This window comes from Zeus faber (assembly GCF_960531495.2).
Source record: "Zeus faber genome assembly, chromosome: 5".
Classification (NCBI taxonomy): domain Eukaryota; kingdom Metazoa; phylum Chordata; class Actinopteri; order Zeiformes; family Zeidae; genus Zeus; species Zeus faber.
Genome location: NC_137192.1, coordinates 24787043 through 24814453, shown reverse-complemented (window position 1 = coordinate 24814453; position 27411 = coordinate 24787043). Strand labels below are relative to the sequence as shown.

Sequence of the window (27411 nt, the reverse complement as noted above, 5' to 3'; positions counted from 1 at the left end):
GCACGAGTAACGCTTATACGGCGAATTAAACGAATTACAGTGCCGTAAAGGCGCTGTAATTGCGGAAAGAAGACGACCCGGTTTGATGCCGTTAGCTTTTGTGTACCGAATGGAGCCTTCCGTTGACTTCTATCAAACCCTTTGAGTTTGACGTCGCTTCGACTTCACTCAGACTACTTGTCGGTTGTGCACAGTATGTCTTTGCCTAATTTTCTCCATATGTCACATTTTTGCAGATCCCCCAGAATCTGCCCCGCTGCACGGTTATTGAATATTTTAATGAGCTGCTTGGCTGCCTGCAGTGAAATCTTTACAGTACAAGTTCAATGTTCAACAGCATTTGGTTATTGACAGCAAAGTCGATTTTCAAAAAAATCACTCATCCTGCAGCCCCCCCCCCTCATGTTGTCATAAAGTGTGCGTGCGCGCGTGCATGTGTTTCTATATACGGCTGCATAAATCTCTGCTTATGCCCACACCTCCCCATGCACGATGCAGTATAACACGCGTAAGACACACAGATATGGGCCTGAGGGCTCTCCCACTGGGGTGGGCAGGCATGTTCTCCACCTTGGGGATGTGGGGGAGTGCATTAAGGTGTGTGACATGTAGGGGATCCTCCAGGGACGCGTTAGCGCTTCATGAATGAATCATTAGCGGAGAGTGATCCCCCTCCACCAAAGCCCCACCCCCCACCCCACCCCAGCCCCCGCACACTTACACACACACACACACACACACACACCCACAATTCACTGGGCCCCATGGTTGGAAAACCGTGCCGTCAAGGTCGAACACGGAGCCTTGTTCTTGTCATTAAGGGCTAAACTGACACCATCCTATATCATTTATATACCTCTATATAGAGTATATGCAGAGAGATAGAGATGGAGGGAGAGAGACAGGGAAAGGTGCGAGGGTAGAGAGGGGAATAATATTTGCAATTCTAATATCATTCCTTCATGGAGGATGCATTTTATGGCTTCCATTAATGCTGGTGTTTTCCCCCCGTCCCCTGCAGCTTATCGTCTGCTCCCCCTTTTATCTGACTCTTCCCTCTACTTTCTTAACTCCATACGATTCTCTCTTCTCGCCACTGTTGTTTTCTTCTCTTATCATCCGTCTTTTCTTCTTCTCTCCTCTCTTGCCCTCTCTCCTCTCCTCCTCCCGTGTCCTTTTTCCCTACTCCTCTCCTCTCTCTCCTCTCCTCGCTTCTCCTCTCCTCCCATTTCCCTTTTCCCCACTCCTCTACTTGTTTTCTCTTCCCTTTGACGTTCTCCTCTTCTCCTTCTCTTCCCCCCTTCTCTCCCCTTCTCTCCTCTCCTCCTCTCCTCTTCTCCTCTATCCTCTCCTTCTCTCCTCTTCCCTCCTCTCCTCTTCTCCTCTTTCCTCTCCTTTCTTCTCCTCCCAAGGCCTTCCTTCCCCACTCCTTTTAGATCATTCTGTACTTTCCTCCCCCATCCTATCGCTCTAACCCTACACACACACACACACGCGTGCACACGCACACACACACACACACACACACACACACACACACACAGGCACGGACGCACGCATGCATGCATGGTCTCTATTTTGGGCTTCCCTCGCTGCTGCAATGTGACTCTGCTAACACAAGCACGTGCACTAATGCATGGGAGTTTACAAACCCGTGTAACCCAAAACACACACACACACACACACACACACACACACACACACACGCACACACACACACACACACACACACAAACATCCAGGATACCTACACTGGCAATTTTTTAAGCTGTGATTCTTTATTTATAACTGTATAAATGGATGGATGGATAGCAGCATGCCGTGGTCCGGATGAAGCCCCTGTAATGTCACTGGCTAAAGAACATGACCCCCTCAGTGAGGGTCCAGCTGGACAACACCCACACAGAAAATCACACTTCAATTCAATTCCAAATTTTTTTTTTTCTTTCCTTTTCTTTCCATCTGTTTGCAATATAAAATGTTTAATTTCAAAATCAGTCTCTTTCCTGCAATTAATAAATAAACAAATAAAGAAATCTAGAACAAATAAAATACTGATGAGCTGAAGGTTTTCCAGGGGATTTCTCACCTTTTTCGCATTCACCAAATAAAAATGTGTTCTCCTTCAAAGTCCGTCCTCCTACAGGCACAGAGTTGCTGCAAACAGCTTCAGATGAATGTCTATATGACATACAAATTAAAAAAATATGGATTGTTGCACACGTACGTCCTCGTGGGAGACAGGGACATTTAATGGCGTCAACTGCTAAATTCCTATTTTCATTAATACATTTTGTGATAATCACTGAACAGCCAAACCCTTTATTTTTACCAATTAAAAATGACCTGTTACTGATCATAAATATACATTTTTATACTTGAAATGATCTCTCTAAATTAAATCACTGTGGTTTTTCATAATTGACTTGTGAATTAATTACTTACGCATGTACGTGGTGTCACAGTCTCCATCTGAACTGAGCTGAATAAAGTTCCTACATAATTGAATTCAGTGGGGATGCCAAAATAAAAAAAATAAACCTACACTGACCAAGGTGGTGTCAGTGGTGCGTTTCCAAAAGCTGATGGTAGCACATTACAAAATTAGCATTGGGTAAACAGACCAAGCGCCCGGCAAAGCAGTTAGGACACCTTTCCATAATACAGTAAGAAGCTTATATTAAGCAGTAAACATGGAAATGTGAGTTTTCTGTGGCTGAAACATATTGAGAATGTATAATCCCCAATATGTACATAAAGGAGCTCCGGTGGAGGTGCAGTTTCTCAACAACTGTATAGAGAATTTTGATCCACTTTGGAAGGAAAATATTGATTTTTGAAGAGGTGGACATATAGGGGCGGTTTCACGGCACACACAAAACAGATTAGGCCTAATCTAACTCTTAAGACTAACTCCCACTTTTAATCCGGACTAACTGAAGTGGCCTTTCTCATTCTCATGGTCTAAAATGGTCTCAGATTCGCGCAAGTCTTGGCTGAAAGAATGTTTTCCAGACGGAAGATTAGAGCGAATCTAGGACTAAATGAAGCTTAGATAAAAATTTGGGATTAATGGGTTGACAAGGTCGACCAGGATGATCTGGACTAAGACCAGCACCAAGACCAGACAGAGGGAGCTGACCAGTCCTTCATTGCCTTAGTCTAGGAATTAAAGTAATAATGAAATTAGCACCACAGGCTGTGGTGGTGTTTTTCATCAACTATTCCTTTTCTTTTTTCTTTTCTTTTTTTTTTTTTTTTAATCCGTGCTGTCAGCATGCTGGGCGTTCAACACGGAGTATTTGTGCTATTGCATCTAGGACAGAGCCACTGGGAGAGATAGGCGAAGCACAACCTGATCAATGCAGGGGCGCAGCAGGCCGGGGAGGGGCCGCGTACCCGGAGGCACCCCGCCTACAGCGACCGGCCGCGGGCGCCAAGCGGCCCGCCCTGCCCCTACGCCATGCAGCCCCGTGCCCCCATCAGGCCCCTGGTCAGCCACCTGCCGTTGTGCATGCAGACCACAGAACAGGGGGCAGCAGGTGGCCCAAAGCCTGCCCCCGCACAGCGACGAGCACCCCGCGCACCGAGAGCGCCAGAGGACAGGTTCCCAGGCAGCCCGGTGTGATGACAGGGGTCCACCCCCCACCAAATGAGACCACATGGCGGGACAGACCACATGGCGGGAGATGGCGGGAAAGACCACACTACAGAGCAACAGGCGGGCCTGTTGCTCTGTAGTGTTGCTAGTTTAATTCTCGGTTTCTTGTATTTCCAATAGAATGTATCTTTTTTATTGAGTCTAGAGTATTAAACCAATGTACTGTTGTTTGGACTGGGGTCATTGAAAATACATCGTTTATTTTTGGTAGTGTCTTTATTTTCACTGCTGCTATCCTACCGATTAGTGAGATGGGTTGGTTGTTGAGTGAGGTCTTGAGTGAGGGAAGACAAATCTGACAGATTGGTGGAGATATCAATACCAAGGTGTCTAATGTTGATGTGAGTTTCTGGGTCACAGCATTCCAGTCCTCCCCACTGAGTGGTAAGACCATGGTTTTAGTCCAGTTTATTGAATAGTGTGAGATAGCTGTGAATTCAGATATAAGATTGAACACTCCCGGTAGGGATGATATTTTGTTCGGTAAATACAACAAAATATAATCTGCATATAAAATGATTTTGTGAACAGAGTTTCCTGTTTGTATGGCAATGAAATTACTGTTTTGACGAATGGACACCACGAGGGGTTCAATTAAGCTGGCGAATAGTAAAGCGACGTGTCTTGTGCCACGTCGTAGAGTGAAACGCTGTGAAGTGTCACCATTGGTGATGACGGAGGCAGATGGAGAGGCGTACAGAATTCTGATCCATTGAACGAGTGACTCTCCAAAGCCAAATTTGTTGAGGGTGGAAGAGAGATATGTCCCAATAACTCAGTCAAAGGATTTTTCGGCATCTAAAGGGGCAATAACAGTATTTAAGTTGTTCCCGTTGATCAAGTATTTCACATGTGGGAAGTATTTCTGTATATTTTGTGTTATATATTGTGTCACTTTTGCTCTCTCTCATAGCACAGAGAAACAAGACTTAACCTGGCAACAGCGCAAACTTCCACCAGATTCTGTCTCTATGTCTGTAAACTATAATGGAGGTTTTATATTGCTTATAGTCGTGTGCATGAAATCTTGTGTTTATTTTAGCAGTTTAGCCGTTAGTTATAACAGTGTTGACAAGTCAAAAGTGCAGACCGCATGGTTGTGGATAGATTCATTATGAAAAATATGGTTCCATGGGGATTAGACAATTTGTTGAAGTGCTAAAGAAAGTTCCGAATTCCAAAAAATAGAGCTGAAAAGATGGAGGATCAAGGGGAACCAGCGGAGCACAGGCAGGTGAGCACAGAGAGATGTGCTAAAGTTCACCTATCATAAGCACAACAGGGTTATCATCGCAATCTAGAGTGATTCCAGCTGCAGCTTCACACACACACACACACACACACACACACACACACACACACACACACACACACACACACACACACACACACATCTACAGGCATCGGAGACAGGAAAATAACAGGTTGGCTCATTGAATCCCCTCCTGGTCTCTTCCCCACTCTGCAGTCTGCTGGTGCCCCTTTATTACACACACACACACACACACACACACACACACACACACACACACACACACACACACACACACACACACACACACACACGCACACACACACACACAAACACACATCCACACACAAGCTGTCCAACACATTGATTTATACACCCTCTACGGACACACATATGTGGACTTGCACATACTCATACACTCAAGCACTTACTACAAGCTTATGCAGGTATACATACACACTCTCTCTCTCTCTCTCTCTCTCTCTCCATCTCCCTCTCTCTCTCTCTCTCTCTCTCTCTCTCTCTCTCTCTCTCTCTCTCTCTCTCCCTCTCTCTCTTTCTCTCGGCATCAAGGGATAAAAACAGCAGTTTGAGTTTAATGACATGGTCAAATGTGTGTATGTTGTGCACCCGTGTGTGATAGAGAGTGTGTGATATTTTGAGTCTGTATTTCTGTTCCTACTATTTATGATCTACAATAAACAGGAGAGAGAGCGAGAGAGAGAGAGAGAGCGAGAGAGAGAGAGAGAGAGCGAGAGAGGTGTGTCTACACACGTGTGTGTGTGTGTGTGTGTGTGTGTGTGTGTATGACTTGATGTATAAACTTGTAGCTTGCGTAGTCTGTGTGTGTGTGTGTGTGTGTGTGTGTGTGTGTGTGTGTGTGTGTGTGTGTGTGTGTGTGTGCGTGCGTGCATGCCTGCGTGCCTGCAAGTGTGTGGATGCACATGAGTGCACATGTCACCTTAAATATAGGTTATTACTGTTTTAAGCGTTGTGGAAAGAAAAACCCCAAAGGAGTGAACTGCTGTAAGAAATACCTTCAACTGGGCTCATCGGCTGATATTCACACACACACACTTCACGCACAAACTTAGTACAACCAAGGGCGTAACTTAGGTTTGAGAAGGGGGGATGCAGGGAGGAGCGGTGGAGCGACCGAGAACGTGTCCCCATCACGCACGGTGCTTGTTTCGTTACTTAAGGAAACCGAGTAAAATTAAATAACCTACATAAAATAAAAACACACTCACTTGGCGCTCCCATCGCAGGCGTGGCGTGGGCACAGTCGGTACCTTCAGAGGGAGACAAGGGGGCGCAGAGCCGCCATTATTTTAAGTGATGTAGTTATGTTTGCAATGATATATTGAGGGGGACAACTCTGTTTTTCCCAGGAAGGGGGGTCCGGAACCCCCCTGATCCCCCACATCATTTCTGCCGCTGAGTACAACACGTATTGTACTAACCCCAACAATGTGATTTTAAAGTTGTGGATTAGTAGCATCGTATTTTTATTTTTATTTCATCCTCTGTTTCAGAAAAAAAAAAAGCTTTCACTGACCACCAACATTTTTGGCGGAAAGAATATGCATTAATTGGGTACATGGTATGTGACAGTGTTCAGATGAATATTTAAAGGGGCACTATGCAGATACTTACAACTGATGATATGCTGATTTAAGAAAAGGTTGCATTGAAAATATGCGTTATAGCGAAGATGCAGTCTATCAAACGTGTGTTCATATACACATTTGATGAACCTGGGACTTAACCTTATATATTACCAACATTTTTAGATGCAACACATTATTTTACTTTTTTTGAGTACCCCCTGCAGTACCCGGTAGTACCCCTAGAGGTATGAGTACCCCCATTCGAGAAACACTGCATTATAGGACTGGTTTTCAAATACATATTACTTGTTAAGGTTAAAATAATATGCATTGAATTGATATAAAAATAGTGGATGAGTGGCATCTTATTCCTCTCCAGTCTACTTGAAAGCACTCCACACATGTGATGTTCACGTCTACTCATAGCTGCGCAGTTAATACAAATTTAATGGAAAACATAAGTGCATGCCTGTGTGGACGCCCACACACCTGCACACGCATGTGTTTTTTCATGTTCACGCGTAAACACGCGACACACACATATGCTCTCAGAGTCGCGTTCGGGGGTGTGTATGGGGGCGGAACGGATGCACCCGTGTACTACACAAAAACACACTCGCACGCATGCATCTGCGTCGTAAAATCAATGCGCTTTGGCGAGGCGACGTCAGGGGAAGATGTTGACGAGCTCTGTTTAACTACGTTACATGGTGTCGGAGGGCAAGTCGATTCCGAATCAGCGCCCTCCCGCTCCCGGTAATTTGGGCATGACAGCGGTGGCTGATGTGATGTGTTGTGGGGAGGGGTGGTAGCCATCTACTGTAGTCGGCGATGAGATTTATACACTTGAAGTGTGTCACAATGACACACTTCAACTAACAGAACTAAAAAGGTCTCTCTGTGCATGAATCTGTTGTTTTTTTTAGATCCGAAGTGAGCGACAGAAAAAAAAAACACCTCTGAATCAGAAACAGTTTTTTCCACCAGGTACATTTCCATAGATGAGGAATTTGTTATGGTGAGGTTTGGTGCGTTTCACAACAGACCATTAGCATAAGAAACGTCTAAACGGTCCGAACAAATGGGGAAAAAAAGTCAAAACAAAATTAAAAATGAAAATAGAAATTGTCAAACTAATTGCCAAAAAATACAAAATAAAAAAATAGGACTGATAATTATAACAATAAAAATGTGATAAAATGCACAGGATAAACTATTGTAACGGTTATATAGGGTATAAATTATGAATATGTATAATTGGCAATATATAGCAATATAATTATTGCTATGTACTAACTACATAATTACAGTGATGGAGAAAAACCACATTCGCTGGCATGCTTCACAGATTTTGTTTTGAAGTGGCAGCACTGCAGGACGGTGCAGGTGCAGAGGTGCGGTCAGGTGCGTGGGCAGGTGCAGAGGTGGGGTCAGGTGCAGGGGCAGGTGCAGAGGCGAGGGCAGAGGCGGGGGCAGGGACAGGAGCAGGGACAGGAGCAGGGACAGGAGCAGGGGCAGGTGCAGGTGCAGGTGAAATGGCAGGTGCAGGTGAAATGGCAGGTGCAGGTGAAATGGCAGGTGCAGGTGAAGGGGCAGGTGCAGGTGCAGGTGAAATGGCAGGTGCAGGTGAAGGGGCAGGTGCAGGTGAAGGGGCAGGTGCAGGTGCAGATGTCATTAAAGTCTGGACGTTGTGGATTGGAGATTGCATACTGACATCGCACTCTCTCTCTCTCTCTCTCTTCCTGTCCCTCTCTCCCTCGCTCTCGCTTTCTTCTCTTCATCGATGCCCTCCTGTCTCCTGCCCTCTCTCGTTCCTAAATCTTTAGTTGTTTCTCTCTTTCACGCCACGCTCTCATTTCTGTTGCCTCTCTTGTCTCTCTCTCTCCCATGCCCTCCTGTGTCCTTCGCTCCCTCTTTCTTAGATGGTGTTTCCCCATTTCAGTTTCTTTGGACACCGCATGATGTCTTGCTCTCGCTTCTGCTCTCTCTCTCTCTCTCTCTCTCTCGCTCTCTCTCTTCTCTTCATCAATGCCCTCCTGTCTCTTTCACTCTCTCTTTGCATAACTTTCCCCGTGCTTTCCTCTTTCACCTTCTTTGGACATCACATGCTGTGTTGCTCTCTCTCTCTCTCTCTCTCTCTCTCTCTCTCTCTCGCTCTCTCCTGTCTAGCCATGCCCGCTTGTCTCCATCGCTCTCTCTTTTCTTTGCCCATGTTCTTCCCTTCCACTGACTTTCTTCACCTACTGAGTTGCTCTAATTTCTCTCCATCGCTCTCCATCCCTCTCTTCCTGTCTCAGTCGTTCCCCCTCTTCATCCGGGCCGTCTTTGTCTCTCTGTCTTTAGGCCTTTGTCTGGACGTCAAATGCAATTTCCCTCTCCCTCCATCTCCCTCTCTTTCTGTCTCCCACTCCTCTGGTTCCATCTCCTCACACTGTTACATCAGTAATAATCTTCATCGCACGGCTCTGGAGCCAGGATCATCGCCTCCTCCCGGCACGCACTCATCCATCCCTCCATCCCTCCCTCCCTCCCTCCCTCCATCCTCCTATCCTTCCATTCCCACTCGCAAATACTTCCAGCCACGTGACATCATCGCATTTCGAGCGAAACGCCCTCGTTCGCTGTGAAATGGTCACCGCCGCGGCACGCGCTCTGACAGCGTGTTTTGTATCTCCAATCACCGATGGTTGGTTATTCCGATTTTTACGGATGGGTCCTCATCCCATGGACGATGTAGAAAATGCAGATTTAATTCCAACTCTCATCTGCGCAACAGTTTATTTCAGTGATGAGATCTTCCCTCTCTGGTTTATGGGATGGGTAGGTTTGGTATTTTTTTTTTTACAACCAATACCCTGTCAGAGCATAATTTTACATGTAATGGAATCCCACAAGAATTATGTTCATGGATCGCAGCACGATCAAAGCAAAACTCGTGTATTTTTTTCACCTGAACCATATTTTTCGAGCATTGGGAGTCGACTCCAGTGATCTGTTAAATTGAGCCGGTCGTCAGTGAAAAGCTTCATCGCTGCTCGCTAAGCTGCAATATGTAGTACAGTCGTACGATTTCAAACTCGTTCTTCAGTTACCGTGATCGCCCTCTTGTACAACTTATTGCAGAATTGTGCTGCACCTTGACATAGGTAGAGGTTTGTGATTCTAATTGATGCAAAACAATATTTTGATTGTTTTGGTTGCAGCAAAACAAGTTTTCCCTCAAGGTGTGTGAATCACTCCACTTCATTCTGTTGTGGTAATAGGTTACAATGAAAGGCTCTCAGTCCTAATCCCAAAATGAAAAATACTACAACACACCTAAAAAACAGACTTCACTTTCAAAATTGCCTTGCAATGCAATGTGTTTGCTGAAGTGTGAATACTTCCCTCATTCAGATACAATCTTTGTCAAAGCTCATAAGCGATGCAGACTGTAGCCTGCGTGTTTGAAAGAGGCTTGAATTTCCGTCCGTTTTATTCTGATCTGGTCTTCAGATTTTTCCTTCATTTGAGTCAGGATTCTCAAATATCGCCGCCAAGATATTCACACCATATTCATTAATTAAGATGTATTTATTACTTATTTAAGATCATAAAGGACATCTTGGGACGGTGTGTTCTCCCTGCTCCCATTTAGACGGCCATCAGTGACAATATTAACAGCAGTATATGTGAGTGTGGCCGGTGCTCAGACAAGATTTTCTATGAAACAGATAATATTTATAGTTAATTGAATGATTAACTACTCCAGTGGGATTGGACCAACCCCCATTATTAAACTTTGGCTCCTTCATTAACATAACCATGAGTTCATTGTATTGTTTCACTGAACACATAAATAAGGATCATATTATGAGCACAATTAACGCACAATTAACACCAGATCAGAGTTTAGCTCATTTGCAAATGCATTAAAAGTCAATCAGTTATGTTTAGGCAGCTGTAAATCCATCTGTGTTAAAAACTGTTTCTTATTGCCATCCTTTTTTCCATTAACAAGTCACAAACAAACTGTTCACACCTACCTATGCATGGGGAATTTTAGCTATTTAGCAACTACGGCCGCACCACCCTTGATATATTTATTTGTTTATTTCTATTTCAGCTCATTAATTTTAATGGAGGGCCAGGCATAGTGTTGGGCAGTTTGGTTGTTGGGAATTGGTTTGATAATTGGGCTCTGAAAGTGTAAAACTTTTTTGTTTTTTACTTCAAACTAAATATTTTCATTGTCATAAGTTACCGTGTTTATGTAGGTACTTTATCTGGAGTCTCAGTGGCGGTGGGTGCCGTTGTGTCTCGTATGTCAATTATGACCTGTTCCCGTAGATTTAAAATAGCAGTCAAAATTATGTAATTTATTTGTTGATGTTTTTCCTTGGATTACATTTTCAATAAGTTACATTTCTATGAGATACCAAAAACATTGTGGTATTTCTGTACTACTGTCTTACCGTTGTACGTCTTCTATTTTCCCGACACCTCGCTGGATCTTGATTGCATCACTCACTCGCACATTTCAGTGGTTTCGACTTGATTTCATTTCATATCGATTTTTTGATTTGGATTCAATTTAAACAGCGAGATCTTTGTGACATAGACGTTTAAACAACACCTTAACCGTGTTCTTAGCTCCTGCCGAAGTATGTCTTTCAGATCGTTTTAGCTGGGTTGGACATATTTAGGCGTGAAATGCATTGGCCCATGACTAAGAACATTGATCAATATCTAATATTGATTCAATTTGGTTGGTTTTTCGCAAATATATTCTCCGCATGTGGAGCGATTTGGATGAAACTTCAATCTCGAGGTCTTTGTGACAACGCTGTTCAAACAAGACGTTAAACCGTTGGTGTTCTAGACAGGTTTAGACTTCAAAATTCAGATAATTTTCCCCCGAACACTAACAATAGGGGTCCAGGCCGTAGGGCTAATAATAATAATAATAATAATAATAATAATAATAATAATAATAACAATAATAATAATAATAATAATAATAACAATAATAATAATAATAATAAATAAATAAAAGTATTTCTATTAAGTTTTGGAAGCTGGATCTGAGAAATATAGAGATAACCAGAATCTTTCTTTTTGAGTCACTGTTGTGTAGTTACTGTAACTATGGTCCCAAATTCTCAATTCCTCTCGTATGTCTCAGAAGTGGATTTCCTCTATCGGGATTACTCATTGACTCATTTAGCGAGGATGCTAATTATCACTTTACTGTAATTCTTAATGCTTTGGATGAAGACATTTCATAATGTGGATATTGGACCTCAGGAATGTCTTACAGTCATGAAGGTATTGATGGTCCCGCTTAATGGAAAATGAGCTGCATAATCTCAGCTCTTTAGCGACTCCCCTGCTGGGAAGGGATGAATAGGCCTATATTACAAAACAGAGATTAAAATGAGTAACTGGCACAGTATGAGGTTGAAAACTATATTATGATGGTTGATAAGTGCCAGGAACAGTTCTCATGGTTGTCTTAGAACGGATATACTTATTGAAATGTGTATTGGTTACATGGTTAATGGCTACAACACCGGTTCATCCTCAGTTCAGTGTACCTACACGCAGTACGGGAAAGGACACATCTGAGATGAGATGGGTCATTTATCAAAACACAGTTGTAATTATATCAAGTGATCAAGAATCCACTTGTATTCCCGGAAAGCACATCCTTCGAGTTTGTTCTCAAAGCGAAAGAGCTCGATCAGATTTCCCTCGGTTGCGGCATGAGACTGAAAAGGACTTATGGGATATCTTGATCACTCCCCTCGACTAATTCACAATTCACAAACCAAAGGATCCTCAGTATTTTGGGTGGAGTTTGGAGAGATACAAACAGACTGTGGTAGTGGGGAGCGGTTTTGGCGCCATCTGCAGGTGGGGGAGCCAGCACTGGCAACCATCAGGGGACGCAGCTGTGGGAGATTGGGGTAATTAGTAGAGTCTTTAAAAGCTGCTGGATGTTTGATCCCATGCTCTCTCCTGACAGCGAGGCTGGTCTCCCATTGCAGAGCTGTCTGATGTTGGTGATGTTTGTCTGGAAAAACAAATGTCTTTATTTTCTGGGTTTTTTTTAGGCCCAGCACATTTTTTATTTTTGCCCAGCACAGTCTGGTTTTCTGTTGCACCTGCCTCCTGGTCCATCTCATACCCCGCAACGACAAGACAGGGGCGAGTGATGGGCAATTGGAAAGACAAGGGAAATCACCACTGGGGTGAGCCCCACTCCGCCTGGTGGAGAAGCAGGAGAGCCAGTCCGCCCTCCACTACCAGCAAATGTTGGCAATCCAGCAGCTTTTAAAGACTCTGCTAATTGCCTCAATCTCCGACGGCTGCGACCCCTGCCAGTTGCCAGTTCTGGCTCCCACAACCTGCAGATGGCGACAAAACCACTCCCCACTACCACACAGACATTTTAAGCATTTCAAAGGAAGTCGTAGGAAGTGTTACGAGCTTTAATGACTATTGGGCAGAGTCCATCAATTAGTGCAGTCCTTTGGTAACTTCTCCCAGACGCTTCAGGTTCTCTAGTGCTTCAGATCTTTAATCTTGTAGTTACCCTGCTAGAAGGAGGTAGTGGTGAAAACTTTGTCTCATTTTGGAGATTCAGACCTTTGAAAGTAAGTCAATAAAAACATCTGTTAAATGTTCCATCTCTTTGTTTGTTTGATTCAGTCGGTGCAATGAGAGTCACTAGAGTTGGTTCAGCTCTGAATATGAATCATGACAAATGCCTTCACCTTTTGGTCACGTTCACTTATTTTATTTTTTTCTGTGGACAACCTGTAGGATGACAAGAGCACAGTTTTTTGTTACACAAAACTGCCACCAATCCCCATCTTTGGAGAACGATCTCACCATGTTTTTATCTATAAACAACTAATCACCGCTTGCTTATCCAAGAGGGGGAGAATCACCACAGGCGAGACGGATAAACATAGAAGCAAACAAAAATATGTACTTGGAAAAACATCGACATAGAAACATCAGACGAAAACATGCATTTGACAAAACATGATTGAATCCACGAAAATTTGAACAGCAATTACAGCTTCAGTTTCACATTGATTTAATCTTCCGTCATTATTTTATCCCCTCCCGACTCCTGACGAGTCATATAAAAGATTTGTTTGAGATCTCGAGAGGTGTTTTTAGTGGTGAGCCATGGGAATATCTCATCGTAAAATGTGTGCCCCGGCAGAAAATAGGTTGGGAAACCGGAGTGATTTAGATCTGTAGTCGTGCAGTTACCCTCAGAGGAGGAAGCACGTTGCTCGTAGTGGTAGCGGGAATAGTTACGGGTAATGACTGTCCTCTGATTGCCCAAACCCACTTTTGGAAATGTTCTCATTGCTCAGTCCATTCCCGCTCACGTCCGCTCCGTCACCGAGTTGCAGCCGGAGCAAAATGGTGTGGGAGGAGCTGCAGGTGTGGGATCATGAGGCACATGAAGGGACATTAGCATGGTGATAGCATCCAGGGTCACGGGTTTACAGCAAGCGCTAAGCGTCCATCACCGCTCTATAGTCCCCGTTCCTCACGGGCTGGTGTGAATCCTCCCCCCTCGCCCGTTTCTTCGTTACTCCATTCAGCCTCTTTACCGTTCAAATCGTTGCCGGCGTTAAATCACAGTCCCTCCGAAGCGCTCCTCACTCCTCCCCATCTTTATTTCTTACCCTCTCCCTCCTCCCACGCTCACCGCTTCTCTAGCTCCACCTCAAATTCCTCCTCTTCGTTGCATCCCAAGTCTGATCTCACCGGAAGATCCTCAAAATAATGCTTAATAACACTTTTCTTTTTTGTTGTTTGTTTTTCTGTAGCTGCCGGGCCTAGGACGGCGCGTGCCAGGTCATTCCTTCTAGCTGTCGAAAGGAGTGCGGCTTGAACTTCCTTACTTTAAAGAAACATCTAATTCCGACGCTTTATTTAAGTGAAAGGGCAACTTTTCAAAGAGAATAGCAGACTTTTGATGCGATCTAAACAAAAATAATAAAAACACCCCTTTGTGGAGAGTTTCTCAAGTCGATGAGACATCCTCTATCACAGGATTGTGTTGCTTGTTTAAGGAAATCGTATGAAGCACGTTTTTCATATGAATGTTTTTGGGGTTTTTTTTCTCTCTACACGTAAGACTCTTTCTGCCCCTTTTCATTCTTTCCGGCAGTGCGGTCTTCCTTCACGGACGCACTTTGCTTTCACACAGCGTCTCACACCCCTCAAGCAGTGCTTCTCTTCTTCCTCCTTTTCATCTTCTCAGGCGGGAGGTTCACAAGTCGGGTCCGGACGCCGCCGTCGTCACGGTTTGACCTTTGGTCTCTCTCTCCCTCTCTCTCTCTTTCCCTCTCTCTCTCTCTCTCTCTCTCTCTCGCTCCCTTTCTCTCTCTTGAATCTCTCATCTGGCTTTCCGTCTCTCCTCCCTCACATTGAAAACGCTCTCCGTCGGCGTCGCAGCCAAACACGGTTTTTGTTTGTTGACGTTTCTAATTTCCCGCCGTCTTTTCTTCCCTCTTTCTCTTGTCCACGTTGTTTCTTAGTATTGCAAAACCCTTTTTTTTTTGCTGAAAGTTCACAGAAGACCAATTGGACATGTGGAGCACGTCATGGTGAAACTAAAAGGAAGTGTTGAACACCTGTTGCACAATGAACCGCAGCTCAAAGTGCTTAAATGACGGAAACAACTCACAGGTAGAAATAACAGATAAAAGGTGGAAATCGAACATGAAAAAGATCAGTTTCATCCCATTACGGCTTGTTGATAAGAAACATAGTTTGAAGCATTTGTGAGGGTGTTAATTAGGGATAATTACTTTTAATTCATTAAATTACCTCTCATTAAGATAACCAAAGGCTTATCGAGCAAAAAAAAGAAATCAGAGGATATCTTCAAATCCTTTGTTCCAGCGTTGAAAACGTGGCGTCGGCTCAGCTCGGGTTCATCGATCGTGTTTTTTAGTTTGCGTCTCCAGACAAAGGGTTTTAAGCTCTCGTGGGCAGAAACCGAATCACTGCAGGGTAAGAATTCTAACGTTCTCGGGTTCTGACCGTCCATCCCTCTGGACTCTCCGCATCCCTCGTCCCCGCCGTCCCTGCCACCCCACCGCCGCCACAGCCCTTTGTGTCCGTCCCTTTCTCTTCCCGCCTTCCCGACGTCATTCTTGACTCCGCCGGCGGACGGGTCCTCCCTCCCTCGGGCCTCCCTCGGACGTTTCCTGCTCCCCCTCGCTCTTCGCCCCCTCTCGCTCACCCGCTCCTCCCCTTCTCTCCTCCACCTCTCCTCCCTCCCCCGGCCGATCGCGACTTTTCATCCTTCCGTCGGGGAGTCGGTTTATCCGTACGACTCGCACGTCCAAATCCTTCCGCCGACGTGGAAACCCGCGGTTCAACGACCTGCTTTGTCCGCCGCAGTACTGGGATTACTTTGTCTTCGGCCCCGGTGGTTTGTTATCCTCGTCGGTCCCGGCTCCATCGACTCCGTGTCGGGCCCCGGAGGCCCCTCGCCGCAGCGGCCGAGCTCCGAACGCCAAAAACGTCCAGAGTGAGAGCGATGCAAAGCAACGGCTCGAGCGGACCCTGCTGCTCCTGAATCAAAGCCGCCTTTACTTTGGAGCATGTGGGAAGACAAACGAGGAAACAAGACAAACAACACCAACGTCAATATGCGCCCGTTGTAATGGTCTTGTCGCCTCGAACCTGCGTTCTTGGGTTCTGTTTGGAACAAGCGGAATGAAGTGGAGAGGCGGAATCGCCAAAGGGCGTGGGCGTTAAAATATCGAATTTGAATCCTGCAACTTTTAGTGTGGCAAAATCTTTCGTTCAGATCGCGGAAAATCCAGACCTGGCAGTTGTATCCGCAGTTAAAATGCAGGTTCTGGTTGATTCAGTTGCATATTCACAACACAAAGAGTAGTAGTAACGGGTTGAGATAGAATAGTTAAAGTGGAAATCCGTAAGACCCTCTGGAATTTCCATTCAAAATGGCGACCTTTTCCCCAACACCTGGATTTACTGACTCCTTTTCCTGTCACCTTCTCTCCAGAGTATGCCTTCATCTGACCGACTGATTTTTATTCATTTATTTATATTTTTATTTTTGGCGGTGGGGATATTTTTCCACGAATATCGAGAGCTGATTTTTTCATTTCTTGCGCATGTCCTATCGTTGCATTCTTGCCAGGGAGAGGCGGACCCCACCACCACCAAAGGAAAGAGCATATGGAGGAGCACATGCATGACACAAATACGATGAATAGTTGTTTTTGTCTTAAAAAGGGACAATTAAAGAGAGTGGTTCTCCAAAGCAACTAATAGTTTGGTGAAAAAGGGAGAACAAATAAAAAAATAAATTAAACAATGGGGATACAAACCAGAAGTGATAGATCACGAGCCATAATATAACAACACCGTTAAAGTGTCTGGAAAGGGTTCCCTGGGATATCCTCGGGGCCCGTCATTACAGATCAGATTTATCAGTCATTCGTCGGCGCCGTCGGGGCCGAGCGTCTCTGCCCACGCTCGGCCCCGACGGCGCCGAAGGTGTCCGGGGTCCTGACATCTGTTCCACGCCGCCGCTGCGGGCCCCGCGGGGGACGGCCCGCCGCACCGCTCATGAGCTGCCTGGCGTCCCAGCCGGCGCAGGGGACAATTGCGGCGGTCGCTCAGGACCCAACGGGGACGGCGTTGTTAGCCCACATAATGTCCCTCAGATCCCAATTAGAGCTTTTCAAACCAAGAGCGCGTGGTTCATGGAGGGAAATGACGTGGCGTCACCCTCTGGTGGTTGTGTTGAACACTATTTTTTTTTTTTATGTATATATATATATATTTTGACATTTTCGACATTTTGACAGATTGTCCTTCTAGCTGAGTGGAGCTCTCGGTATATCAGTACCTGTGCTCCAAAAATATTTAATCGGGAAGGGTTTAATGAAGATACAAGGCCGACTTTCGTCAAAATGAAGACACTTCCTGACGCTGGAGGGCGGACGCCGTACACCCAAGCTCCTCCGCAGGGCACGTCATGTTTTTATGTGACGACATCAAAAATCCTCGTTAAGGAATCGCTTAAGGAAGGTACCTGATATTGTTTTCCAGAGTGGATTAATTGTCACAAAGAGAATATATTATGGTATGCCTAAATGTAATTCCGTCACTAATGGAGACTTTAACATGGGAGGGTGTTGTTTGTTAATTAGTCCATCTTCGCCTTTAAGCCACTATTCTCTACTTCATGTTTTTTAATTGACAACCCATCATCTAATCATCAAATGTATTTTACCTGATTGGCTGGGTTTTCTGGTGAGGCGGATGCTTTCTTTTTTTCGACATGCATTTTGCATAATTGAAAAGTGAAAATACAATAGTATTATAGTATTATGTGGTATGATTTCCCTTCACAACATAACTACAGGATGTATAGTGTATTTGGGTTAATCAGACCAGTTTATTTAATTAAATGAAAGCCTACCTCCGTCATTAACCGCGCCTCGCACGTCACGTTAGATCAACCTCTAACCCCCAGATCCATTAATCGAATGAGATTCATGCTCAGACTCAGATTACATGCTTAGTATTCAACACTGCATATATTATATATACAGCATGTATGTAGTGTATACGGGCTTTCCTATATAAATAATGGAAAATAATAATAATATTAATAATAATAATAATAATGAGATGGACTGTCCTTGGGTAAATGAATGAGCGCCATTAAGCAGCCAAACACACATCCCATTTGTAGTAAAATTTATTTTATTATGATTATACAGTGGCATACAGTCGATGACGCAACTGAATCCAGTTCCACTTTGCTCATGTTTGAGGCATGACAAAGCAAAATATGCATGGAAAAATTCCAGTTTGGGAAGAAGAACTGAAAAGAAATACTCAAACAGAAAATGAAGTTTGCAAAAGTGAAAGTACTGAATGGACATTTCTACTCGCTGTTAAATGTACTTACCTCTAAAAAGGACAGTACTCGTTATATCCAGTATGCTGATAATCCTGTACAAACTGCTACTGTACCTTTGTTGCTGCAGACATAGATTACAGTCTGCATCCTGATTACAGTCTACAGAAAATATATAGAGGTGTCATAGTAATTTACAAGCATATATATATATATATATTAGTATATATAATTATATTTATTATATATAATTATATTTAATCTAGCCACTGGGGGTGCACAAGCCAGTGTATCGTCAGTGCCGGTCCCAAGCCAGGATGAATATTGCGTCAAGAACAAGAGGGGGAAGGCGCGTAGGGTAGGAGAGTAGAGTTGAGAGGAGGAACTTTGAACGTTGGCACTATGAAGGGTAGAGAGAGGGAGCTGGCTGACATGATGGAGAGAAGGCGGGACTGGGTGAACATTAAAGCAGGACTTAGCGTAGAGAAAGAACTAGAAATAAAGAAATAAAAGAGGTGGAGGTGTGTTTTGGCGTGTAGGCCCCACGTCAGGCTGAAGCTTGTCTTCCAGGTTGAGACCCACAGTGGGATCCAGCCTCGCTCAGTGAGGATGTGATTGTTTTGGCTCTTGGACTGCACGCTGCTGTCAATAGCACTTGAGTCTAAAGCAAATGGACCTGTGTGTGTGTGTGTGTGTGTGTGTGTGTGTGTGTGTGTGTGTGTGTGTGTGTGTGTGTGTGTGTGTGTGTGTGTGTGTGTGTGTGTGTGTGTGTGATCGAGTACACTCGAGATCATGAAAATGTCCCTCCACCTAAAAGCAAACAACTGGGTGTCCTTCTCCCTGAGTCAGACCTAATTGTTTGTATTGAATTGTACAATACAGTTGATTGTATTGTACAATTCTAGAAATCTTTTTATTCTCTGCTTCCAAGTCTTGCACGCTGGTGTTAAATTAAAATTCCCGTAATTTTCAATCCCATCGTTATTTTTTAATTTTGCGGCGTCAACCCGATAACCACTCAGATCACTGTGAATTATCGCGTGTTGATGTTTGTCAAAGCCCACGGCTCAGGGAGCTGAACCAGAATCTGCGAGGGGGCTCAGACACAGACACCAACGGACGGATCGTTTGGCTCCGTGGCCTCAGTCTCTCATCCTGGTGTTTGGGGCGTCCAGCTGGGCCAACGCAGCCTCGTGCCCCCGCTGCTGCCAGATTACTCTCTTGGATTAGAACTGACGTGCTATTTTGTTTGTCTCCATGTGGGGTCAACGTTTTTATTCTTGATTTATTTATTCATGTCTGTTTGTTTATTTATATTTATCTATTTCGGGTTGCACGCCTGTGTGTGGGGGGGGGGGTTATTGCTTTAACAAATCTAAATCTGTAATTAGTAGTAAATAGAGGTTGATTTTCTTTGGGATATAGAAAATAATAGAATGGAATATATTAGGATACAATGGGATAGGATAGCATAGGCTCTACTAAGATAGAATTGGATAGGATAGAGTAGAATACAATAGCATAGAAGGAGAAATGAAAGAATACTATACCATATGATAGAAAATCATAGAAATTATGGACCAGAATAAAATAGAAATATCCTCAAATACAATAGAATACAAAACAGTACAATAGGGCTGAGCGCAACCCCATAGAATCGGGCCTGATGGAAAATAGCTTGTACAAACAAGAATTTTAATTTGAATAACCATCAGACTACACCCTACATGCACTGACCTGTCCCCGCCATCAGCATTTCTTTTCCCTTTATACACACACACACTTACATTATAATAATGAATAAACTCTCTCTAACTCTACTAGTGCTGCTGGTTTCTATATAATGTTTAAGCGGCTGTGCCTGGGAATTAAGTAACGTAATTTCATGTAACGAATTAGACTCAAATTGTGAGTGGAGTAAGATAGAAGATAATAGTGTCGCAATTCAATCAAATAGAATAAAAGATAAGCCGGCAGATTGCAAACAAAACCAGTGTATATCCAGTATTCGAAAATTTTTTAGCTGAGTATTCCAACTATAGAAACCTGTGTGCAGAACTCTGCCTCCAACTGTTGCAGCAAACTTCTGGCAGTGCTCGCTCCCCTCCCACGCCGCCTGCATTCGCCACCGCTCCAGCGCAGATTAACGAGCCCGCCCCCCTCCTCACAGATCCCTGGGAAGTCCAATTAAAGGACTTTGTTTACGCCCCCGCCCCGGCGCCCCGCTGAGACGACTCTGAGACAAACTCGCTCGCACACAAAGGACGTGAACAGACACGAAAGCTCCGCCGCGCCGTCAGATCTGCAACCGGGAAAAAAAAAAAAAAAAAGAAAAACAGCCGGCTTATCAGAAGCACGCTACGCCTCGTTGGTTCTGTTCAAAATTGCACTTTTGGGGGAGGTTTGAGCGAGGCGCGGCGTCAAACGGGACGGTCCTCCATCGTCTCCCCTCACCAACGCCTCGTTTTGGGGGTTTTGAGCGCCGCGGATCCGAGTTTGGCCGGCCGGGCAAAACGACAATTAAGGTCGATTAAGCTCCAAATTATTTCCTCGTGAAGAGGCTGCGGCGGCGTGTCGACAGAAAAAAATAAAAAATGGGGACGGATGGGTTCAGGATCACAGCGGTAGGGGAGAAAATGTTGTTTTTCTCGCCACACGGCGGCAGAACTACTGCTGTGCGTTGGTTTGAAGACTGGAGAGAATTCATTCAGAAATGCCTTTGTTGTTGTTGTTGTTGTTGTTGTTGCTGTCAAGATAAAATGTGAAATGGTTCAGTAGATATACCGAGATCATCTCTGACGTAGATCCTGTTCATGAATTAAGTCCATGTTAGTTAATGAATTGTACAATTTCGTTGGGGTGTCCCCGTTACGCACATTTGTTTAATGCAAAATAAATGAACCTGCAATAAAAAACACTTGCCCTGATTGGCAGAAAGGTGGCTCTGATCCGAGCTGCAGATCGCGCCCTCCACCGCGGAGTGCGATGCTCAGTGTAATGGTACGGTCCACTTTAGGGGTGTCTGAAATCGAATTTGAAGATTCCTCCAGGCATGAATATGGGAAATATATTGTAACGTTTACAATTACAGGTAAGAAGAATATATAAATGCTCCCCCTTCCCCAGCCTGTTGTTTTACCTCTTTTGGGGGGGATCCAAGTTTAATTAGGGGGGTCAGACTCCCACAATCCCCCTGAAAATTCAAACTATGCGCGTTTGGTTCATCTGATCGGCTGGAACTGTCCGTCGACGCCGGCCCCTCTCGTGGTGGAGACTGTGAAGACCTCGCAAGAAAGACTGCAGGAGCCCGGTTAACCCAGAAAAGCCGTCCTCATCAAAATCATTTGTTTCTCCCTGTAGTGTGCGTCTCCTCATGTTAAATAAAAAGCACAACATCCCGTAATATCCTGCAGACAGTGTGGGAGTCGCAAGCTGTTTCCACTAGAGTCCTGGCGTGGAGGCAGGCAGGCGATAAACGAAATCACTTAACCTGCAGGCGCAACCCTCACTGTTCAACGTCAGTCGGCCGATCGGCATCAGGGCTGTTTTTTAGGGGTTTTTTTTTGTTTTTGCATGCCAGCATCAAGCCTCCTTTCTTCCCTCCTGATGAAAGTCTCGATCAAAGTGTTTCTCCCCTTTTTTCTTCTGTGTTCCTCCTTCTTCTCTGCGGTATCTCCCCTTTTAAAATGTCTTTACCTACAAGACAAGCTGAACGCAGCCATTAGGCAGTTACAGGCTTTGAATAACACGTGTGAGCATGTACACACACACACACACACACACACACACACACACACACACACACACTCTTGACTCTTGACACACACACAAGGAGAGACACACATTAAGAAAACAGACTGAAAGATGTGACTAAATTAAATTCAGTGTCAATCATAAACACTCTTCTGGTCATGGTGTGTGTGTGTGTGTGTGTGTGTGTGTGTGTGTGTGTGTGTGTGTGTGTGTGTGTGTGCGTGTGCGTGTGCGTGTGTGCGTGTGTGTGTGTGTGTGTTTGTCCTTTCTCCCTCAGGTCTTTTCTTGTTTTCCACTCTTCTCACATTGTAAACTATGAGCAAACAACTTATTTTGTAATATTGAAATATCCGCTTCAGTTCAGCTTCACTGACTGCCGCTGCCAGCCCACAATCTTTGTTGGAACATTTCCCGTGGTCCCCAATGGAGACGACGGCGAAATATTACAACAAAGATTGTGGGCAAGAAAAATCTTGTCTTTCTTATTAAAATGAAAACATTTAACTGAAAAAGCACGAAATCCCTTGTAAGGAGGGAGGGCGTGTTAAGCTCCCTCCTTCCAAAGACATGACTCCCCTCCCTCTCTCTCTCTCTCTCGCTCTCTCTCTTGGTATATAAATAATTGTGTAAATATTACGCAACCTGTATAATAATTCATTTTTGCTTCTGTAGAAGCCAGTCCGTATGATATCAACCTTGTTTTAAGAAAAACCTGTTTTATTCACAATGTCATGGAGAAGTACTACACTACCCACAATCCTATGTGTTACAGCGATGTCTCTGATTGGTGGAGCTCAGTGTTACCATGGAAATGTTTACCGCACTGGCTGATGGGTACACACGCGCACAAACGCTGACATTTATATTCAGTTCAATTGTATCTATGAATGAAATGCATCTTGAGGGTATGACCCTGTATCCCTATTCTCACCCAACCTTGAATTTAATTGACCGTTCAGAGAAAAAGTGAAGCCAGTGTCCCGCTTTTATTTCCTCAGAGAACAAAATTGAAACCATTGCATTTAAATGCACTTCCCCGCAGAGGTGTACTTTCATCATGTTAGTTTTAGTTCTAGTGTACATATCTGTCCCTTTCTTCCCCATGCGAAGAAAATCTCCCCATTCAAATTAATTGGTTTAAACTTTGTTCTGGGTAGCACGAAAAAAGTCAGACAATCATGCTCCGGGACACAATTCAGTGGATAATTTTGACTGAGCACGAAAAAGCGTGAGACCGGGTTGCCACCCGGCAGCGAAACGCTCAATACAAGAAAAACGGTTTCCATGTTATGTCAAAATCAATACACTCGATTTGCGCTAATATATTTGGGTGGATGAAAGCTGGTTCTTATTCCGTCCGAATTTGAATATATGTACTTTCACTGAACCTTTTTTGTAGAACATGAGATTTGCAGCCAATTTTTATACATGAAAAGTCACCACAATGCATGAATCAAATCGCAATGAATTATATTCACATTTCTCGGGGTGAGAATTCTCCCCCCTCCAGTTGGGTTTGATAAATCTCCCTATGCGTGCGCTCTCGAGTTTGGTAGGTTTTCCTGGCTCCTCCAGGCTGTAAGCGGGGTACATCAGACAGCGACAGCCGGGTCGTAACGCATAAAGACAGCAGGGGCCAGACTCCGTGGAGCCCGCGCCGGGGAGCCCATTACAGCCAGGCCGGGGCTCCTCATGCATTCATCGCGGGGCAGTATTGGCCCGCAATTGGGTTCATCAGGGCCACGGCTTCAGCCGGGAGTGCAATATATATACAGCACATAAAACATTTACGCCGCGCCCCAGCTGTCTGCTATTGTTCTTTCCGGCGGGTAAAGGTGTGAGAACATGCAGGCCAATAAAAAATTATCCCACACCAGCAGCAATAAATAGTGTCAAGATTCTCAGCCACCCCTGTCCTGCACCATTATGTGTAATGCCTCTTCGCTGGAGGAGTCAAGAGCATTTTGCCTTTGAGGAAAGAATTTTTTTCCCTTTTCTTTTTCAGTAAAGTGGAAAGGGCGTGCGGCAGAATCCTTAAGGGTCCCCTCTCTTGTCTTCGCCAACACCTCCAGCACAGCATTTTGGAGAGTGGGCGGCGGGTCGACGCTGAGGAAACTAGGCCGCTGCTTTCCGTGGGGGCCAAACCATACTCAGGACCCCCCCCCCCCCCCATCATTAGTGACCTTGAGTCTGAGAAAAGCTTTAGTTTGCACTTCATCCATGCAGGTCGCACAATGTGATCTACAAATGTAGGACATGGTCCTTTTTCCTGTATCCATATCCCTATTGGCACTATGTCAGGTCTTGGTCTTGTAGTGGATACTTCCATGGGCTAGAAGTGGCAGTGATCCTCGTGTTTTTGTTGTTTTGTTTGTTCTTTTGCCCGTTGGGGAAATGTACTTTTATGCAGAAATGGTTAGACATGGTTAAGGGACTGGTGCATTCAGTGCGCCTGCCAGTTCCTAAAGCAAACAGTTATTTTATAGTTATTACACAGTACTGACCAGAGGTAGACGTGCTACAAAACAATTGGATGGCCATTATGTCCACCACGAGGTAAACATACTTGAAATCACATAGCTGTGTTTAGGCGTGTGTCTGGAGATGTGATGGCATTTCGGACAAATTAACTGGGGGAGATTACTCCCCCTTACTTACTAGAACATGACAATGATAATGATATATGCACATTATTCTTTGAAATAAACGCTGATAGATTTCTTGCCATAGATTACTTTTTCATAAGACCCGGTATGTAAATATATAAATGTATATATACAGTATATATACAGTATATATATATATATATATATATATATATATATATATATACTGTATATGGACATGGAGAAAAGTGGAGATGGACTGGCTAAAGAGTTGTGAGATCAACTGTTTAAGCTTTGAATTATCCTTTGAATCTACAGTCATAATCTGATTTCCCCAGTGATCCTACCGATCATTGATGGAGGAAAAATCGTATTTGTAGTGGAGGCAGATCTTGATGGTCTTGTTGGAATCTTAAATTAATTAATGTCAAACCAAGTCAATCCTCTTCTGAATGGTAGCTTTTCCTCACATCATTGACAATTCCTTGATTGCGAAGGCTATTTCTTCATGCAGTAAATCAAATATTGTGATTATTTTATGTCCAATCATTTTGCATGTACGTATTAGCCCAACATTTACTATTAAAATAAACGTACGTCCTCACAATTAAAATAAACATTTATTGATGTCCCTCCATAATCAACAATTTCAAAGTTCAACAGCAATACTGCAAAACACAGTACACAGGGACTTTGCTGTACATATAAACGGTCTTGACATTTAGTTGGATTTCATGTTTTCAGCACCATATCACCCGCATTACTGCACATTATTTTTCACTCCGCCTTCCCCTGGATGCTTTTAATTGCGGGTATTTTTGATGAAACTTGATTGTATTATCGAATGTGTTGTATTGTGTCAGCTGTTATTCGTTGTTTGTCTTGTGCAATTTGTTCTCAGATCTCTTTTGAAAAGGAATTGTAGATTTCAATGGGACTACCTGGCAAAGCAACACTCATTATTAGTTTCCTCGTCAAGCAGAACAATTCATAGCGATAATTTGTTTTTTTCCTACATTACATGAACCATGAAAAATTATACAGCACATTCATGGCTACAGATGCATTGCAACTCTGTAAGCATTCACTGCATATGCCATGCGTTTCTGCCTCTAGATTCTGTCGATTTTAAGGTAGTTCTACTTACACGACATGTGACTGATTCACATCTTACTCCATCTAATAGCGTTCTCTCTTCACTGTCCATCCGCTCCTCTTGCAGCTGTACATCCAGACCACCACGCTGACAATCTCCATGAACCTGAGCGCCTCGGTAGCCCTGGGGATGCTCTACATGCCCAAGGTTTACGTCATCATCTTCCACCCGGAGCTCAACGTGCAGAAGAGGAAGCGCTCCTTCAAGGCCGTGGTCACCGCCGCCACCATGTCATCGCGCCTCTCCCACAAGGCCAGCGACCGGCCCAACGGCGAGGCCAAGACGGAGCTGTGCGAGAATGTCGACCCCAACAGTGAGTGACCCCCCAACAGCTCCCACTTTGGAGGAAACAAGGAAGTAGATGGTCTGCTGTTTATTTGGAAATGCAAATGGTGCACCATGCATGACCTCAGATGGTTTAGGTCAGGATGTAAAGGGTGCTTTCTGTATATGCACCCAAAATTTGTGAATGCAATTGAAAACCACCATGTGACATTTGATTTTGACATAATTGGCAAAATCACTTAACTCGTTGGGTGATCAATACCAATAGCTAAACTTATATTTTTTCAGTTAAACATTATAACCTTTACATACTTTATAGAAAGGAACTTGATGGTCAACCATTGTTGAAGCTGTCAACCATTTTTAACATTATATAGCATAAAAAAAAATGTATATATATATATATATTTATACACATGCATAAAGCTTACATATCCTTTACTTCCTTGTTTGACAAAGTGAAATTTGGCTTCCTTGTAGGAAGAGGCTATGTATTTCTGTACATTACATCCGTGGCGCTGGTTTCCCTGACACAAGCATACACTTAAAAATACAAAATCACTTTGAGATTGGTTCAAATTTACTTTGTAAACTGCAGACTATCTTGTTTAATGCACATTTATCACAGTGCCACCAAACGTGATCTTTCTTGGATATTAAATGTTTCTCCGTCTGGGAAACCTACAGCGACCATGGATTCCAGTGGAAAATGTCTTCACTGAGATGAAAGTATGTCTGAATTGGACATAGTGGAGGAATGCCGACCACTATATGAATATATTCATGCAGTACATCCTGCTCAACACATGCATGGCCACGAGCTGGAACGATCCGATGGACGACACCAATGTGTCTCAATGCAACACTCCCATCCCATCCATAGCTACCTTGGGCAGACCTCTTACAAAACAACCAAAGAAACACTTTACAGTTTGAAAGACTGAGAACTTGGATGCACAATCTCCACTCTGAAGATCTTACAAAGAAAAACAACGGCAATATTTTGCAAATCGGAAACATTTTTGTGAGAGAGCCCCGTCATTTCAACAAATAACTGTATTTTACTCATTTATATCAATTTTAGAAAAACAGTTTTGGGGTCATATTTTGTATAGCATGCACCAAACACCAGGTCTGCTCTCATTAAGACCATGTTTTAGGC

The 27411-nt window shown here is 44.0% G+C and overlaps 1 protein-coding gene across 1 annotated transcript in view; it reads left to right on the top strand.

Annotated features, from left to right (window-relative positions):
- grm7 (glutamate metabotropic receptor 7) overlaps positions 1 to 27411 on the top strand; it is a gene marked incomplete at its 3' end in the record, with an annotated part of 270826 nt that overhangs the window by 239029 nt on the left and 4386 nt on the right. Inside the window, exon 9 of the mRNA XM_080000236.1 lies at positions 26031 to 26277. Within this exon, the coding sequence (XP_079856362.1) occupies positions 26031 to 26277 (247 nt within the window). The remainder of the gene's footprint in view (positions 1 to 26030; positions 26278 to 27411) is intronic.